At 43.7% G+C, this 17107-nt stretch overlaps 1 protein-coding gene across 1 annotated transcript; it reads left to right on the top strand.

Annotated features, from left to right (window-relative positions):
- Nucleotides 1-66: 66 nt before the first annotated feature.
- On the top strand, nucleotides 67-12599 carry AURKA (aurora kinase A). The gene is made up of 9 exons (XM_024203392.3): nucleotides 67-199; nucleotides 1147-1205; nucleotides 2762-3050; nucleotides 4348-4402; nucleotides 5385-5576; nucleotides 6995-7133; nucleotides 8009-8157; nucleotides 9832-10006; nucleotides 11720-12599. The coding sequence occupies exons 2-9, from the start codon at nucleotides 1152-1154 to the stop codon at nucleotides 11909-11911; spliced, it is 1245 nt and encodes a 414-aa protein (XP_024059160.1). The 5' UTR covers nucleotides 67-199; nucleotides 1147-1151; the 3' UTR covers nucleotides 11912-12599.
- Nucleotides 12600-17107: the final 4508 nt, after the last annotated feature.

Genomic DNA, 17107 nt, shown 5'->3' on the forward strand with positions numbered 1-17107 from the left:
ATTGGCTGCTTTCCTTGTCACGTGGCCTCGAGAGGCCAATTCTGGGCCTCCGCGGGCGGGCGCCTGATAAGAAATCAAATCATCATCGGCAGATCGTTTAATTATCTGTTGTGCGGTGCCGCTTGCCACTACTACGGTGTGTGTGGAGGAGACGTGCGTCAGTTACAGGCTGTGAGAGGCCAGAGCCCCCCCCCAGCAGGTGAGTGACTGGCGATCATACGCCTCGTCCGTGCTGCGGCAGCATCGCCGGTTGCTGGAAGTGGGGCCACGCGGCGGATGGGGGCGTGCAGCGGGTCTCAGCCTTCTGTGTCCCGGCAACACTGAGGGGCGGGGGTGCTACTCGGGTGGCAGAGGCGGGGCTCGGGATGGGCCAATGGAGAGCGGCGGCGGTTTAAAGGGTATCCTAGGAGGGCGGTTTGAATTCAAACAGCTCGGGCGGTCGGGGCCAGTGGGGTGGTGACGGTGAGGGGAACACGGGGCTGTGGGGGATCTGGAAAGGGGGTCGCCTAGGGGCTGAGGCGAGAGAGGGGGCGTGAGGCGTGGAGTCGGGAATGAGGATTCTAGTGGGAACGGGGACTTGGGGGCTACCAGGGTGGGGACGGCGTGAGGGGGGGTTGCAGCAGGAGTGGATGGGGCGCGTGGGGAGTTGCAGCAGGAGGGGGGCTTCACGGGTGGGGACCGCGTGGGAGGGGTGCAGCAGATGGGGGCTTCACGAAGGAGGGGGTACAGCAGGCTGGGGAGTATGAGGCCTGTGTAGTTGCATTTGAGGCAGTTCGTGAGCGGGATCTGCAGGGAGGTGAAGCGTTGTAATGGGGAGAGGGTTGCAGGGGGAGCTGGATTTGAGGGGTATAATGTGTGTCGGTTACAGTGCCAGGGGATTGTGCTGGAGGAAGGGGGGGGGCGCAACTTTAAAGGATACATCTATGGTGATGTCGGGTTTCATTGGGGAGGGGAAGTGAAGGTATGAAAACTGCAGTGGGGTGTAGGCTGGTATAGGGTGTGGATGAGGAAAGCAGAGTGCGAGGGATGGGGATATGAGGAAGACATGCAAGGGGTGATGAGGAGAGGGTGCTCTGTATATAAAATATTTATAGTTAATAATGTCCCTACATGAAATATCTCTGCAATTAAATGTTCTCTATTTAGGCAATATGGAGAAAAATGGTAAAGAGAACCACAATGGGCTCCCTGGTCACCGTGTCAAGGTAAAGTGGTCTTGCACACTTAGTAGACAAATGCATTTTACTTGGCTTGATCATACGAGGACTATTAGCCTCTATTTGTTCACTCCACAAATTATCAGTGATAATTATCGCTGACTCTTCATCAAATAGGTTCCTCTTTTTTTTCTTGAAGTATTATACTCTGACACAGGGAATATTCTCCAAGCTACTCTGTCAGTAGCTCACTGCTGTGGAGACTTAGCCACCTGGAATACAACTTGTAAAGCTTCTACAGACTGCTTCTGCATGCTGTTAGTGTTAAAATGTTGTTTTCTTGTGGGGTGGCAGCCAGAATTGTGATATGGGTCTTTAAATATCTAAGACTGTGAACATCATTTTGGGATATAGTGATAGGAATGTTTCAAGCAAGACACACGAAGTAATTCTTCCACTTCACTCAGCATTGATAAAGCCTCAGCTGGAGTATTGTGTTCAGTTCTGGGCATCATACTTCGGGAAAGATGTGGACAAATTTGGGACAAATTGGAGAAAGTCCAGTGGAGAGCAACAAAAATGGTTAAAGGTATAGAAAATAGATCTATGAGGAAAGATTGAAAAAATTGGACCTGTTTAGTCTAGAGAAGAGAGGGGGATGTAAGTCTTAAAGTGTGTAAAAGGTAGTTAGAATGAGGAGGGTGATAAATTGTTCTCCTTATCCACTGAGGACAGGACAAGAAGTAGTGGGCTTAAATTGAAGCAAGGGAGATTTAGGTTAGATATTAGGAAAAACTTCCTAACTGTAAGGGTAATTAAACACTGGAACAAATTGCTTAGGGAGGTTGTGGAATCTGTCTTTTAAGAACAGGTTTTAAGAACAAGAATACCTGTCAGGGTGGTCTAGATAATACCTAGAGCATGCCTACAGTATAAAATTAAGTTGACTCAAGTTAAGTCAATGTACAGCCACTGCAGTAATTAAAGCAGTGTTTCATGTCCACACTGTACTCTTTCTGTCCGCAGTGCACGTCCTCACCAGGAGCACTTTCTACCGGCTTAACTGTCTGGGGCATTATGGCATAGTGATAGCCGGGTCCCCCAGTGATGTAAGTAACGCTGTGTCTACATGGACACTGCGTCGACCTAACTTCATCAATCTAAGCGCTATGCCTCTCACGGAGGTGGCGTTATTAAGTCGACGTAGTGGGCAACTGACATCAGTGGAAGCTACCTTTTAGTGTAGATGCTTACAGAGTTAGGTTGACGAGAGCTGCCTTATGTCGACCTAGCTCTAGTATAGACTAGGCCTTAGTCCTGCCTCAGTGCAGGGGACTGGACTAGATGACCTATCAACGTTCCTTTCAGTCTGACATTTCTATGATTTTATGATATCATCCTTTGTCTGATTTACTTTTTTTTATCTCTTAATGGGTATATTCATTGAGTATAATGGAGCTAATTAGTCCATGTACAGGTAGGAAAAAACACTTGCCTGCTTGTATTAATAAGTGGACAGGGCCAAGGAATAAACTACAGGAAAAGCAGAACTTCTAGTAAGTTGTACTTGCCTCTTCTGTAATTAAATGTGTTGGGTTTTTTAGACTCTACCCACTATTGGGGATGGTCCAAAACGGCTCCCTGTGCATCAGCAGCATCCTCAGAATCGGGTACCTGGAGGTGGAGTTCAAGCACAGCGTATTTTGTGTCCTTCAAATTTGGCTCAGCGAATTCCTGTACAGTCACGGGCTCAAAAATCTGTGCTGTCAAACCAGAAACAGTCTCAAAACCAGCTGATGCAGCAGCCTCATCTAACTTCTCTAGTTCAACCAATTTCTAGGCCTCAGGCTCCAAGTAAAAACAACGAGGAACCTCCACAGACCTCGCTATCTGGTAAATATAACTGTGTAAATAAATGTTTCATCTTCAATAATGTGCAGTCAACTGCAGCATATTAACTAAATCAGCATATATTCTTCCTGCATGCATAAGAGATTGTCTAGTTTCACCTTGAACCATAATCCTTTTCTATTATTTTTATTATCATAACACCTGAGAATCCTAATTATGGACCAGGACTCAGCTGGGTTAGGAGCTGTACAAGAACAGAACAAAAAGACAGTCCCTGCCCAAAATACCTTACAATCTACAAGAGAATGCTTTACTAATGGGAAAACAAGTTAGAAGGGTAGTTCAGACTTGTACAGAAAGTTTTCCTGAATTAAAAAATCCCTTGTAGCTGTGCCGCACTAACTAATGTGATGCTGCTTACTCTTTCGTAGGCCAGATTAGTAGCTTATTCATACAAGACTAATATAGTGGTCACTGACGCTCAGATACCATGGTAATGGTTGCAGTAGGAGAAACAAAGGGCTTGGCTACACTTGCGAGTTACAGCACATTAAAGGAGCCCCAGGCACACTAGCTCACTACCCGTCCACACTGGCAAGGCACGTAGAGCGCTTTGACTCCACGGCTACAGCGCTCCTGGTACTCCACCTTGGTGAGTAGAATAACATTTGATGCGCCCCAGCGTCAGTGTGAACGAGGTGTTGCATTACTGTGCTCTGATCAGCCTCTGGAAAGGTCCCATAATCCCCTTAAGTCAAGTGGCCACTCTTGTCATTGTTTTGGATATGCCCTTTGAAAGCTCTGTTTGACAGCCGGCATGCTTATCTGCTCCGAGACAAAGCAACCATTACTATGGAATGCTGTTGGGTGGGGTGAGGTCTGCTGCTGTCTGAACTTACAAGACAGCATGCTGACATGCTCTCAGCCCCCCAAAACCCACTCTCTCTTTCCCCTCACATACACACAACACACTCCGTCACCCCTCCCCCCATTTGAAAAGCAGGTTGCAGCCACTTGCATGCTGGGATAGCTACCACAATGCGTGGCCATTGCAAGAGCTGCTAATGTGGCCACGCCAGTGCGCTGTCAGCTGTCAGTGTGGACAGACTACAGCACTTTCCCTACTGCGCTCTACGAAGGCTGGTTTAACTCAAAGCACTCTACATCTGCAAGTGTAGCCATGCCCTAAATAGGTTCAGGCTGTCCCTGGAGACTGAGCCTGGCTTGTATGCAAAACTTGGGAACCAGATTGCTTCCAAAATGATTTCTTTTCAGACAGTAGTGGCAGTTGTGTTTATGAACTATAGTTATGAAGGTGTTCAATTCTTTTTATGTGTAGCAAAAAACCTTGAAGCAGAAGGGACATCCGTCCAGAAAAATGAAGAAACTAAAAAGTAAGTCCATGGGTATGTTGCCTCTGATGGTTGTGGGGCCAGGGTTTCACTCTTTGTATTTAGGACTAACTAATATAGCAATTTGGATGCAAAATATTTTGTGACTTAATACACAACTATTGTTTTGTAGCCCATTCATTATCAGGAATGCTGTCTCTGCATTTGTAAATACCACAAAATATTTTGGAGCTATGAATATGCGGTCCTAGAACTTCATGAAAGTATATCTTTAATTTGTTTCATGACCTGATAAACTATGAAAGCCTTTGCTCTTGAAGGTTATTTAAAAAAGGAAAATCTGCATACTTTTTAGCCAAAAAAGAACTATATGCTTTTTATTTAAGAAGCTATTCTGAGTGAAGATTTTTTTTTTCCTTGTATGGAAAACCACAGCTTATTGGGATTTTTTTCCTTGAAGCTGGACAAGATTTATATTTTGAAACTAAATGCAAAATGCCTCTTTCCAGACTCAAATCTTCTGCACATCTACATGAACATAGGAAGAAAATGTATTAATAGCATGTGCAAGACAGAGTTGTTATGGCTCAGCTTGCAAGAGCATGCGTACTAAATTAGGTGCATACACTCTGGTATATCCAAACCACTAATATGTGCACACCTTGATTTGTGTGCACAAATTGGGCATTTGTGTCCATGCATGCTTTTATCTTGGCACAGTCAATCTGGCCATGTGCATTATTCCCTGCACAACTGAAGATTTGGATACAGAAGTCTGAAAAGAGAACTGATCCTTACATATTGCGTTCCTTTTCCAAAAGATAGGTTTGCATTTGTTGGGTGACTGGTCCTAGGAGGGGGGGAATACTCGGGGCCAGATTTTGATCTTGGTTAAATTGGTATAAATGTGGAGTAACTCATTTGACTTTAGTGGAGTTATTCTGGGACGTTTCCCCAATGTATCAAGAAATTCTAGTCCCCGGTGTGACTTCTAGCAACTTAAAACTATTTAACTTTTTCATAGACGGCAGTGGTGTCTTGATGACTTCGAAATTGGCCGTCCTCTGGGGAAAGGAAAGTTTGGAAATGTGTATCTGGCTCGTGAAAAGCAAAGTAAATTTATCCTAGCGCTGAAGGTGTTGTTTAAAACACAGCTGGAGAAAGCAGGAGTAGAACATCAGCTGCGGAGAGAAGTAGAAATACAGTCTCATCTTAGGTAAAACCTTATCTAAAACTAGTTTTTTAGATATGCTTCCAGAGAACAGGAGAGACACAATGCAATCCAACTATCTCCTGACCCTCAATTAAAGGAGGCGGGTAGGAATATCTTGTGAAGTTACTCTTTCGGGATGGCCTGGGCAAACCAGTCTCCTGTGTCACTTATATGATATTAGGGCAGGCTCTCTAGTTTTTGTACAGTGCCAAGCATTATCTTGATATCTAACCAAGACATCTTACAGACTATCACATGTGCAGAGCTTGCAATATGAATCTACAGGTCAGGTTTTTATGCTTTGCCACACCAACCTCTCAAAGCAGCAAGTCAATTGCATGTCTCTGTATTTTATCCTGACCTTTATGCAATACATTAGGAAACAGTTAAAGGAATTGGCCTTCTAAACACACCCTGTTGTCAAATATTATATAAGGGGACTTCTCCCACTCAGTGCTTAGTTTTAGATGGCACAAGTCTGTACAGCTCCTTTAAATGTTCCTTAAACTTTCTAGTCTTCTGTGTTCTGGAGTGGGGGGAATATTTAACATCCCTGAGGCTATGGCTACACTACAGAGATTACAGTGGCATAGCTGCACCGATGCAGCTGCGCCACTGTAGTGCTGCTAGTGCAGACACTCTAAGCTGATGGGAGAGAGCTCTCCCATCGACTTAATTATTCCAGCCTCCACAAGAAGTGGTAGCTATGTCGGCGGGAGAAGCTCTCCTGTCGACATAGCACTGTCCACACTGGCGCTTAAGTTGGTATAACTTGTTGCTAAGAGGGGTGGCTTATTCACGGTCCTGAGTGACCTAAGTTATACCAACATATACTTTAATCTTGGTAGCCTGGTTGGGAAGGCTGTCTAGAGAAGTGAGGTACATAGATAAGGTGTCTCTGAAAAGCTATATAAAGACGGGAGGAGGGGGAGCTTAAACAACCTTTGCTCAATTGAGGAAAAAGGAAAGGAAGTTAAAAATATGCACTCTAAGCTCTAGCAACTCCAGAACTGTAATTACTAGCCTAAAAGCACTAAGATATACAGCAGGCTTGCCAAACAGAAGCACTCTGAGGTGAAATGCTACAGAACTACACTAAAGAAATTTCTTGAATGCAATAGCTAGCAGACTAAAAAAAAAGTGTCTACAAAGTAAAATCAATCAAAAGGGCCTTTCTATACTAAAGCTGACATGTGCTTTGTCACTAGTGTAAATTATAGGGAGTGATAATTCAGTAAAATGTTACAGCTAGCAGTCTAGCTCCTCCAGTGCATGACACTAGTAACTACATAACATCTATATAGATGACCCCCGTGCCCCCCCCCCCCCCCCACCCCCCCCCCAAAACCAACCAACAACAGTATTTTGTTTGTCTGTGTAGAGATGTCTTCTGGTAGAAAAATATACACATTTTCTTGCAGGCATCCCAATATTCTCAGGCTATATGGCTACTTCCATGATGCCACAAGAGTCTACCTAATTCTAGAATATGCACCTCGTGGAGAAGTCTACAAAGAGTTGCAGAAGCTAACCAAGTTTGATGAGCAGAGAACTGCTACTGTAAGTGTCTCTAGTGTTTTTTTTATCATCCACCAACTTTTTGCAAATGCAGCTATCTGAAGCATAAAGTTTAGACCTTTAGACCAAAATCTGACATTAAGTACATGAGTGCATCTCCACTGAAGTCAATGCATTTGGTAATTAAGAGCAGAACTGATAAATTTTTTTTTTTTTTTTTTTTTTTTTTTTTTTTTAAATCTTTAGTTTTGAAACTAGATATTTAGGAATAGTCTGGAAAGTTAGTCAGTACGTACATCATGACAGTTCACTGTTGGCTGCTACTTTAGGGTCCTAGACATCTCAAGTAAGTACAGAGGAGGGGAGGGTGCTGTAGAGCAGGGGTTCTCAACATTTTTCTTTCTGAGGCCCCTCCAACCTGCTATAAAAACTCCAGGACCCACCTGTGCCACAACAACTGTTTCCCTGCATATAAAAGGCAGGGCCCGCATTAGGGGGCAGCAAGCAGGGAAATTGCTTGGGGCCCTGTGAAGCTAAGTTGCTCAGGCTTCAGCTTCAGCCCGGGGTGGCAGGGCTTGGAACCCCAGGCTTCAGCCCCATGCGGTGGGGCTTTGGCTTTCTGCCCTGGGCCACAGCAAGTCTAATGCCGGCCCTGCTTGGCGGATCCCCTGAAACCTGCTCGGGGCGGGGCCCTGGACCCCTCGTTGAGAACCACTGCTGTAGAGTACAGCACTAAATATTCAAAGGGGCTTAAAAGGGTGAAATAACAGAAAGTGTTAAGATAGACCTTATTGGGATGAAACTGACGACACTGCCAATTTCACAATGGATGTCTAGACACCAAGTTCTCTAACAGTTAAGCTAAGGAGGTTACTATGTCTTTAACATATACTATCTCATGGGATCACTCTTTACAGTATATGACAGAATTGGCAGATGCTCTATCATACTGTCATTCAAAGAGAGTGATTCATAGAGACATCAAGCCAGAAAACTTGCTGCTTGGTTCTAACGGAGAGCTGAAGATTGCTGACTTTGGATGGTCTGTGCATGCTCCATCATCTAGGTAAGAACTCGGACACTACGTACCCTATCATCTCTTGATACAGCACAAAGCTTCATGGCTCTAAATAAAATCTTAGTATGTATTAAAGAACATACACCACTGTCACAGCACTAATTGAGGAAGGATGGTGCATAGAGACTGAATCACACAACTGCAACCAGGGCTTTGGAGTGGAGCCCGGAGCTGGAGTGCGGACCAGTAGGTTTTTGCCTGGAGCCAGAGCGGAGCAATTCAAAAATGTCATTGCTCCAAATCCCTGCCTGCAACTTTTCTAGAAATATGCACACTATATCACAAGAACCCCAAAACTGGTTGGTTTGCCCAGTTTATTTACAGGTCACTGTCATACCTTCATCCCAATCCCCTTCAATGTGTTGGTGCAGAGTGTAGCAAGAAAGCCCTGTTTTAGTGTATTTGGAGCCTTGCATGCCTCTGGGGAGAACAGTAGGATTTCCGTTGTTAATTCTCAAGAGCAGGGGTTCTCAAACTTTTTCTTTGAGTCCCTCCAACATTCTATAAAAATCCCACGGCCCACCTGTGCCACAATAACTGGTTTTCTGTATATAAAAGCCAGGGCCGGTGTTAGGGGGTAGCAAGCAGGGCAATTGCCTGGGACCCCATGCCACAGGGGCCACCTGCGAAGCTACATTGCTCAGGCTTCAGCTTCGGGTGGCAAGACTCAGGGCCCCAGGCTTCAGTTCCATGCGGTGGGGCTTCGGCTTTCTGCCCTGAGCTAAGTTCCCGCTAAGCTGCGCAGCTGCCTATTAGGCGCTGCACAGGTGCTCAGGGCTGCAGCGGGGAGAGATGCCTCTCCCAAAGCCCCGGACCCGCCATGGTGCCCCAGCCCAGCCCCAGACCTGCTGCGGCTGGGGGACAGGCACCCTAGCCCAGCCCCAAACCTGCTGGAGGACAAGCACCCTGACCCAGCCCGTCCTGGACTTGCTGTGGCTGGGAGAGAGGTGCCTCTCCCCACCATAGCCCCGGGGAGCCCCACTGCACACCAAACCCCGCATCCTCACTCCAGAGCCCACACTCCCAGCCGGAGCCCTTCCTCCCGGACCTCTGCCCCAGCCCTGAGCCCCCTCCCACACTCTGAACCCCTCGGCCCCATCCCGACACATGAATTTTTTGCACACCAATATGTAGGTGATGTGTCATACATCACCTCCATATTGGTGCACATAAAATTCATTCCGCACATGGGTGGGAAAATATACATGGGTGGGAAAAATTAGAGGGAACACTGGCCCTGAGCCCCAGCAAGTCTTAACACTGGCCCTACTTGGTGCCCCCCTGAAATCTGCTCGTGGATCCCCAGGGGGCCCCTGGTTAAGAACCACTGCTCAAGCGTACAGACCTGCCCCCTCTGTCATTGTCCAATGTGTGAAATTTGAAGTGAGCTCTTTGGAGTAAAGGGAGCATCAACTACTATGTGTACTTATGCACTTCCTTGTGTAACACCAAGTTATCAGTACAGATGTTGCCCTCAAGATGGGGTCTAAAAGTTAATATTCTACTTGTATGAACTTGATAGTTAAGTATAAGAGAAACTAGAATTTGTGGGTGGAAACTGGTACTATCAAAGTAACTTTGAGTGACTCTTAGAAATGGAGAATGCTGCTGCATAAAGACCAAACTACAGTTTCTGTATGAAGCCATTTGTATGTGTTTTAGGAGGACAACTCTTTGTGGTACACTTGACTACTTGCCTCCTGAAATGATTGAAGGGAGAACACATGATGAAAAGGTGGATCTCTGGAGCCTGGGGGTTCTGTGCTATGAATTTCTAGTAGGGAAACCTCCTTTTGAGGCAGAGACATATCAGGAAACTTACAGAAGTATTTCAAAGGCAAGTATTGGGTCACTTTCACTTCTTCCTCCTAAGTCACCTATTCAGTGATATTAAATAGATATGGGGTGATAAAACTGAAATGTGTTTTTTCTCAACTAATTACAGGAAGGAAAATGGGGCCTCAATTTCCTATGGTTTCCCATGGCTAATCAAAGAGCAGCCTAGCAGCTCTGATCCATCAGGAATTACCCTGATTTTATCTAAATCAATCTTTGGAGAAGGCTGGATTCTTCTCTTAATATGGGCTGTAACCCAGTGTAAATTAACGTACAAGCCACAGCAAAACTTGTACTGTCAGTGGGAGGTGTGCATAAAAATCAATGTAGTAAATAACATTCAGTTACCTGTAACTTTGTTCAATACACTGTTGCTACATTCATTATCCCTCTGAGGGAAAATAGTCACTTTTAGGACCATTACTTTCTGCCCTTTGTTTCTCTTCCTTCTCCTACGCCAGGACTTCCCTTCCCTTTCCCTTTTTCTCTTTTCCCTACAGTAATTCCCATTTTTTTCTCCTCTAGAGGCTTTTCTTATCCTTTTTTTCCATTTCAGCTACTAGAAATGATGAGCGATTGAATAGTTGAATTCTGGCATTTAAGGTGCCATTGATATTTAGATTTACCCTAGTTTCATGGGAGCGTTGTGTCGAATTTGTAACTTGGTCAGTGTTTCAGGCTGCACAAAGGCTTCTACTTGCTTCACATATGAAAAGTTGCTTTAGTAATTATGAGGACAACAAAATTTCTAGCTCAGTGTCTCGCACTGAATTGGTTCACATACTGCCTTCTTAAAAATCATTGTGAAGTGAATGGATGGAACATGAAGCTTATGTACCCCCAGTGCTACACATACCACATTTGGGGGATTCTTGGTTTTACTCCTGGGGGAATTCTGTGCCACTGCACAATGCATAATTTTGCAGAAATTAATGTGTGTGTAGAATTTCCTTTCCCCCACAGAAATTGGCTGCAGTGCTGCTGGACCCAACAGAGCCCAGCTTGCGCATAGAAGACACTGTTGTGGGGGAGGGGGGAGCTAGAGGGTTCCTGGCAACTGCAGTTCCCCATGCGCCCTGAGGGAAGGAGACAGCAGTGTGCAGGAAACTCCACACAAGCCTAGGACCCACCATCAGGCTGTTTCTCTTGCTGAATCCCTGGGCTCTGAGGGGTGGGAGGTCTCTGGGCTGGGGGGGCCCCATGGCTGGGATTTGGTGAGGAGGGGGTGTGGGTATCTGGCCACCCGGCTGGGCTGTGGGAGTGGGCAGAGAAACAGGAACTGAGCTGTCATAGGGATTTCTTTAACTCTCTACTCCTGGGGGAAAATTTTGTCTGTAACAATACAGACATACTTGCTGACAGGTATTTTGAAATAAATTACCAAAATAATTAAAACTGATGTGATCATGTAGTGTTATTTTGACTCTCAAAATTTGCAGAATTATAAAATATTGTGCACAGAATTTTTAATTTTTTTGGTGCAGAATTCCCTCAGGAGTATAGTTGAAATGTGACATGAGGCTAGGGGGAAAAAAATCAGTCAGATCTCGTGTATGGGCTGACTGATAACACTCTTCTAAACTTTCCTTTGGTTCATCTGCATCCCAGTATTCTCTGCTTTACTCCCTGTACAACTACAAACAATTTCTAACACCTGGAAATGTTAGTTCTATATTATTTACCACTAGAATAGTAACTTATTGCTTGTTTTTAGGTGGAATTCAGATTTCCTCCTTTTGTATCAGAGGGAGCTAAGGACTTAATTGTAAAGCTCCTGAAGCATAATCCATACCAGAGGCTGCCACTGAAAGACGTGCTTGCACACCCATGGATTACCACAAACTCTACAAAACAACCAAGCAGCCGGAAGAGTGAGGCTGCTACCAGTAACAGAACGCCATCTTAGCAAGGTGTCCCCTTCATACTATAAACAATCTCAAATGAACCATAAACAAAAGGAGAGCCTTGTAACCATGACTACTGTAATGCAGCCAGGAAAGGTTGCTTGCAATGAGACTTTAATAAAAGACCTGCTAATTAAAACAGACTGGGGGAGCGGGGAACAATTCAGTTGTGTGAGCTATTTACCATTTTAAACTCTTTCCTATTGTAATGGAGAAAACTTTTTTATATATATATTGAGAGCAGTTTGACAAGAAGTGCACTCAAAGAAGTTGATAAAATATTAGCCAACATACTTGAAATCCAGTTTGCATATGGGTCATATACATTGAGATGAGGCAAAGCTAAATGTTGTGTTCTTGCCAAGGGCCCTATGATGTGATCAGTCTTAATTTTTGGCTCATGCTTCCTAATAGCAAGAGACAGTTGTGGTTCTGGATATCTGTCATGGTCAAATAGTGCAATAATCCTTGAGTTACCTGCATTCTAATTTATTGGGCTGCTAAGGTTATCAGAAATGTGCAGTGATCTGAAGCTGAGTGGAAAAAGATGAATGTGACTCTTCATAAATGTGTCCTAATAATTGTGTGCATTTCTTGCTTCTGTGTACTCTATGGCCTGTTGTTGTCTTGAGGGGTGAGGCACTTGACATTTGTTAAATAAAGACTTGTTACATTCTGACAGGATGGTAAGGTTTACTTTATTGCACATACTGCTGGACCTATTAGACAACATTCTTAAACCAGAAAATTATAGCAAAATGTATCAAACTAAATGTAGACACTTCCTATTCTATGAAACATAAGAGCCTGATCTTAAAGACGTTGGTATGTTTTGTAGAGCCTAATGACTTTACTTTACAGTTCCATGGAGGGTCATCAGCAATCACTTCAAATCTTTATTGTTCAGCTAAATTATTGGTATAACTGCTGTAAGTCCAGTGCTGAGGTAGAGTGAGGTGTGGGAGTAGGCTAATAAGAATTCTTTTAAAACAAAACTAGCTTTCCATAACTACCATGGAAGCATTTTTACTAATTAAAGTAACCCTTGCAGCACGGTAACGGTCTACATCAATTTACATGACTTAAACTTGTGTAGACAGGCCCATACACAGATTAAGGACCTACCTGTTTTAAAAACAAGTTACTAAAACCTCTGCCCTAACCAGCATAGGGAACAGCAATGAAGGGGGGTGTGTGTCAGCCTTAACTGGCAGGGTTTAAAAATGTGAGTACAAGGAAGGGGGTTAGTGCTGAAATGTCAAACTCCACAAAGTTTGGTATCCTTAATCCAGAGGTAATAAACTCATGTTAATTTTCCTTTGCATGTAGTCATGCTGCAAGGAAAATCCAAAACCTGAGGTGGAAAGAGGTGCTAGTAGCAGCCTGTTTATGGGTCCGTGGTTCTTTGTCTAAAGTTTCTGTATTGAATTAACTAAGGTAGTAGAAAAGGAAGCTCAAAGTGCTTCAGCCCACTACTGTGGATACAGTAAACAAGACTTCCACACGTAAAGGTGAGCATTGAGGCACCTGAATGACTTCTATGGTTAGAAGTGGGCTAATCTCTCCTGTTCAGTTTCCAGTGCAGTGTCTCAGACTGCATCCACAGAAGGGAATAAAAGTATATTCTTACATCATGTTAGCAAGACAGTCTAGTTTTAATGTGTCAGTATGTACAGAAGTACTAGTAGGGAGCCTGTGGAATTTATTTTTTCCAAGATGCCACTGAATTAGGGATCTTGTTTAAGTGCCCTGCTGGGACATGCCTATAGTTGCCTCTTGCTCTTTGTGAGGAAGGCCAAAGTGAGTTAATGGGTTCCCAGGACATATTCCCTGCATTGTTTCACAAAGCTGGGCAGCACTAGAAAGCCGGCATTGAAGTCCAGCTTGCAGCTAAGGTACACGTAAACAAGTATAGGCTGGTGAGCTAAGCATCTTGGAGATAAGGGGAGAAGCTGAGCTCAGGAAAGCAACTCAAGTGACTAGTTCTTTTCTTGGGGCACACAACAGGGAAGAGGTTCTGAAGATCACTTAAGCAGTAATGCAGAAGTCAGACAGTGGTCCCAGCCCATTATAGAAAATTAATCTAGGATTTTTTGATCAAGCATTTTCTAGCTATGATCTAATTGCTACTCCTGGGTGAACTCTGTGCCAAAAAATGAAAAATTCTGTGTACAATATTTTAAATTTCTGCAAATTTTATTTGTCAAAATAACACTAGATGATCACAGTACTTTCAGTTTGGTAACTTATTTCAAAATACCTGTCAGCAATATAGAGAGAAAAAATTCCCCCAGCAGCAGAAAGTTAAAGAACCCCCCCCCTATAACAACCCAGTTCCTGTTTCTCTACCCCTTCCCTGAGCCCAGCTGGGTTGCCAGAAACCCACACCTCCTTCCCCTGCCCCCAGAGCCTAGCCATGGGGCCCCCTAGCCTAGATGCCCACACCCCCTCCTCACCAAAGCCCAGCCATGAGGGTCCCCCAGCCCACATACCCAACCTCTTACCCCTCAGAGCCCAGGAATCCCAGAGGAGAAACAACCTGATGGTGGGTCCCAGGCTTGTGTGGAGTTTCCTGCACACTGCTGTCTCAGGGAACCGCAGCTGCTGGGAACCCTCCCTCTCCCTCACCAGGCACTGTCTTCCATGTGCAAGCTGGGCTCCGCCAGGTCCAGTGGCAGCTACCACCACTGTAGCCAATTTCTGTGGGGGAAATTCTGCCTTGCAGTGGTGCTGAATTCCCCCAGGAGTAAACTGCATGTGATGGGGCAAAATGGGAAAAGGATATTATAGGGGGAAAAATCATGTTGCCACAGGGTCCTGTGTATACTCACTACAAGATCAAATCCTGTGTTCAACAATTTCAGTGGGGATCTGTGCAATCACTGGTCCACGCCTATGATTCTCAGTCTTCACTTTTACAAGATGCAGTGATGCAACTCTACTTAAGTACTGCTGTTTCACATGCAATAGATTTTCCATTGCACATTCCTTTGGTGTTTTGGAGTACTGCAGTTTTTGCAGTTGTATACATATGACAGTTTATGGAATTGCAATGCATACAAGCCTAAGATATTTCTTACTCGAAAATAAGTAAACAACCAGAAGGGAAAAAATATTTTATTGTATTTTCTACCAGTGTTGACAATTCTATAAGACCTTTACTACTATTTCACAAACTAATTGTTTTCAAGCTTACAAATGATTCAGAAATTCAAAATATATTCTTGATTTAAAATACATTGCAAAAAAGTTAAACAAAGGTTGCAAATGACAGTTTTTACAACCACATTTGTCTAATTCAGAGGTCAAAAATAGTGTCTCAATCTGATTTAAAGGAGACAAGTGCAGTTTAATTACTTCACTCAGCAAATGAAATTAACTTTTAAAATGTAAGCAGTGTATGGCATGCTGGTGATTTTTAAAGTGAGCATTGTTTCCAGAAACCACAAAATCATGACTGCATTACAGGAAGTAACTGATAGAAGGACTGGAATGCTACTTGTTTTTCTAATAGTGATAATAGAAAAATACACATTTTACTTAGAAATGAAAGAATAAAGTGATGAGACACTTTGAATACTTTAAAAAGTAGAATTTTTTATATCTTGCTATATCATTAATATCAAAAAGTGACTGCAACAGTACTCAAAATCAGAGAACTCTCTATGAAGCAAGAAAGAGCCCATCAGAGAAAATGGCTCTATTAGAAATAATTATGGGAAAGGGAATAAAACCAAAAATGTTTCCTTTAAAAAAAATAATAAATCAGTGTTCGACCTTGAGTAGAATGTCTAAATTTCCTTAAAGGCCCCCAAATGTTTCAGCAGCTAGCAAATTGCAGGAGATTAGGGAAGTTACTGTTAGGAGTTAACAATGCAACAACCCCACCACCACCTTCAATGGTTACTTAAAGATATTTCAGTTTTACCCAGAAAGTCCATTATTCAGTAGCATCACCAGAAGGCAATTTCAATAAAAAAGTCAAAACATTCCAGCAATTAAACTAAAATAAAATGTAAACTCTGCTTGATAAGTTGATTTCAGGGTTACTTATGGACTCAATCATAAACGAGCTTACACACCACTGCAGGGATGTGAGGCACCCCAGTTTGCCTCGCACAAACTATCTGCATCATGGGTCACAATACAAGAGGGAATGCAGCCACCTAGGAGCAGCTAACTCTCTTCTGGCCAGGCAGTGAGCCAGCCAGAGCAGCAGAACAGGTGCAGATGGTGATTTAAGCTACATTAGAAAGAAGGCTGGCACAGCTTACATCTCCCATGGAGCAAAGAGGAAGCAGGGACCACACTGCAACTCTTAGTCACAATATGGCCACTGCTCCTGGGGTAGTGCAGTTATATGCTGCCCCTTACTCAGGGCAGCTTGCAAGCTGCCAATCTAGCCCTAAGTCATCAAAATCCCTTGAGGCGTACACAATAACTTATTTTGGGCACTCTGTATTGCATAGCTATATGTACATACTAAACTCCACATGATGATAGGAACATTGTCACAGTAATAAAATATTTAAGAAGCAATTTTCAACCAATTATTTAAAAGGATAAATAAGTTAATGATAATGCAATTTTGACAGATCCTTAGTTCTTTGCACTTCCCTCAGCTTGGAGGGTGAAGCTAAACTAATCAGTTTATAGCCCATTTCACTTGCATGATGCTGCAGTGTTCGTTTTTCCCAACACTGCAGAGGAACATCCAGATAAAGCTACTGAAAATATTTCTATTTCATTTTGTAATTAAAAAAAAAAAAAATCTAAATCTTGGGCCTAAAACTACTACTAAGTGCTCATTTAAATCAATCTCACTTAGGGCAGGTCTACACTACAGGGTTAAGTCGACCTAAGTTACGCAACTCCAGCTATGTGAATAATATAGCTGGAGTTGATATAGCTTAGGTCGACTTACTGTGGTGCGTACACTGCGCTGGGTCGACAGGAGAAGCTTTCCCATCGACTTACCTTATGCTTCTCGTTCTGGTGGAGTACTGGAATGGACGGGAGAGCGATCTGTGGTCGATTTAGTGGGTCTTCACTAGACCTGCTAAATCAATCCCCAGTAGATCGATCGCCGCATCAATCCACGGTAAGTGTAGACATACCCTTGACTTCACGGTAATGCTTCTGCAGTGCAAGAGGAATGTAGCACATTGGTAAGTGTTTGGAATTTACTGCAGAGATCA

This window comes from Terrapene carolina, unplaced genomic scaffold (assembly GCF_002925995.2).
Source record: "Terrapene carolina triunguis isolate 2854851 unplaced genomic scaffold, T_m_triunguis-2.0 Scaffold130, whole genome shotgun sequence".
Lineage (NCBI taxonomy): Eukaryota > Metazoa > Chordata > Testudines > Emydidae > Terrapene > Terrapene triunguis.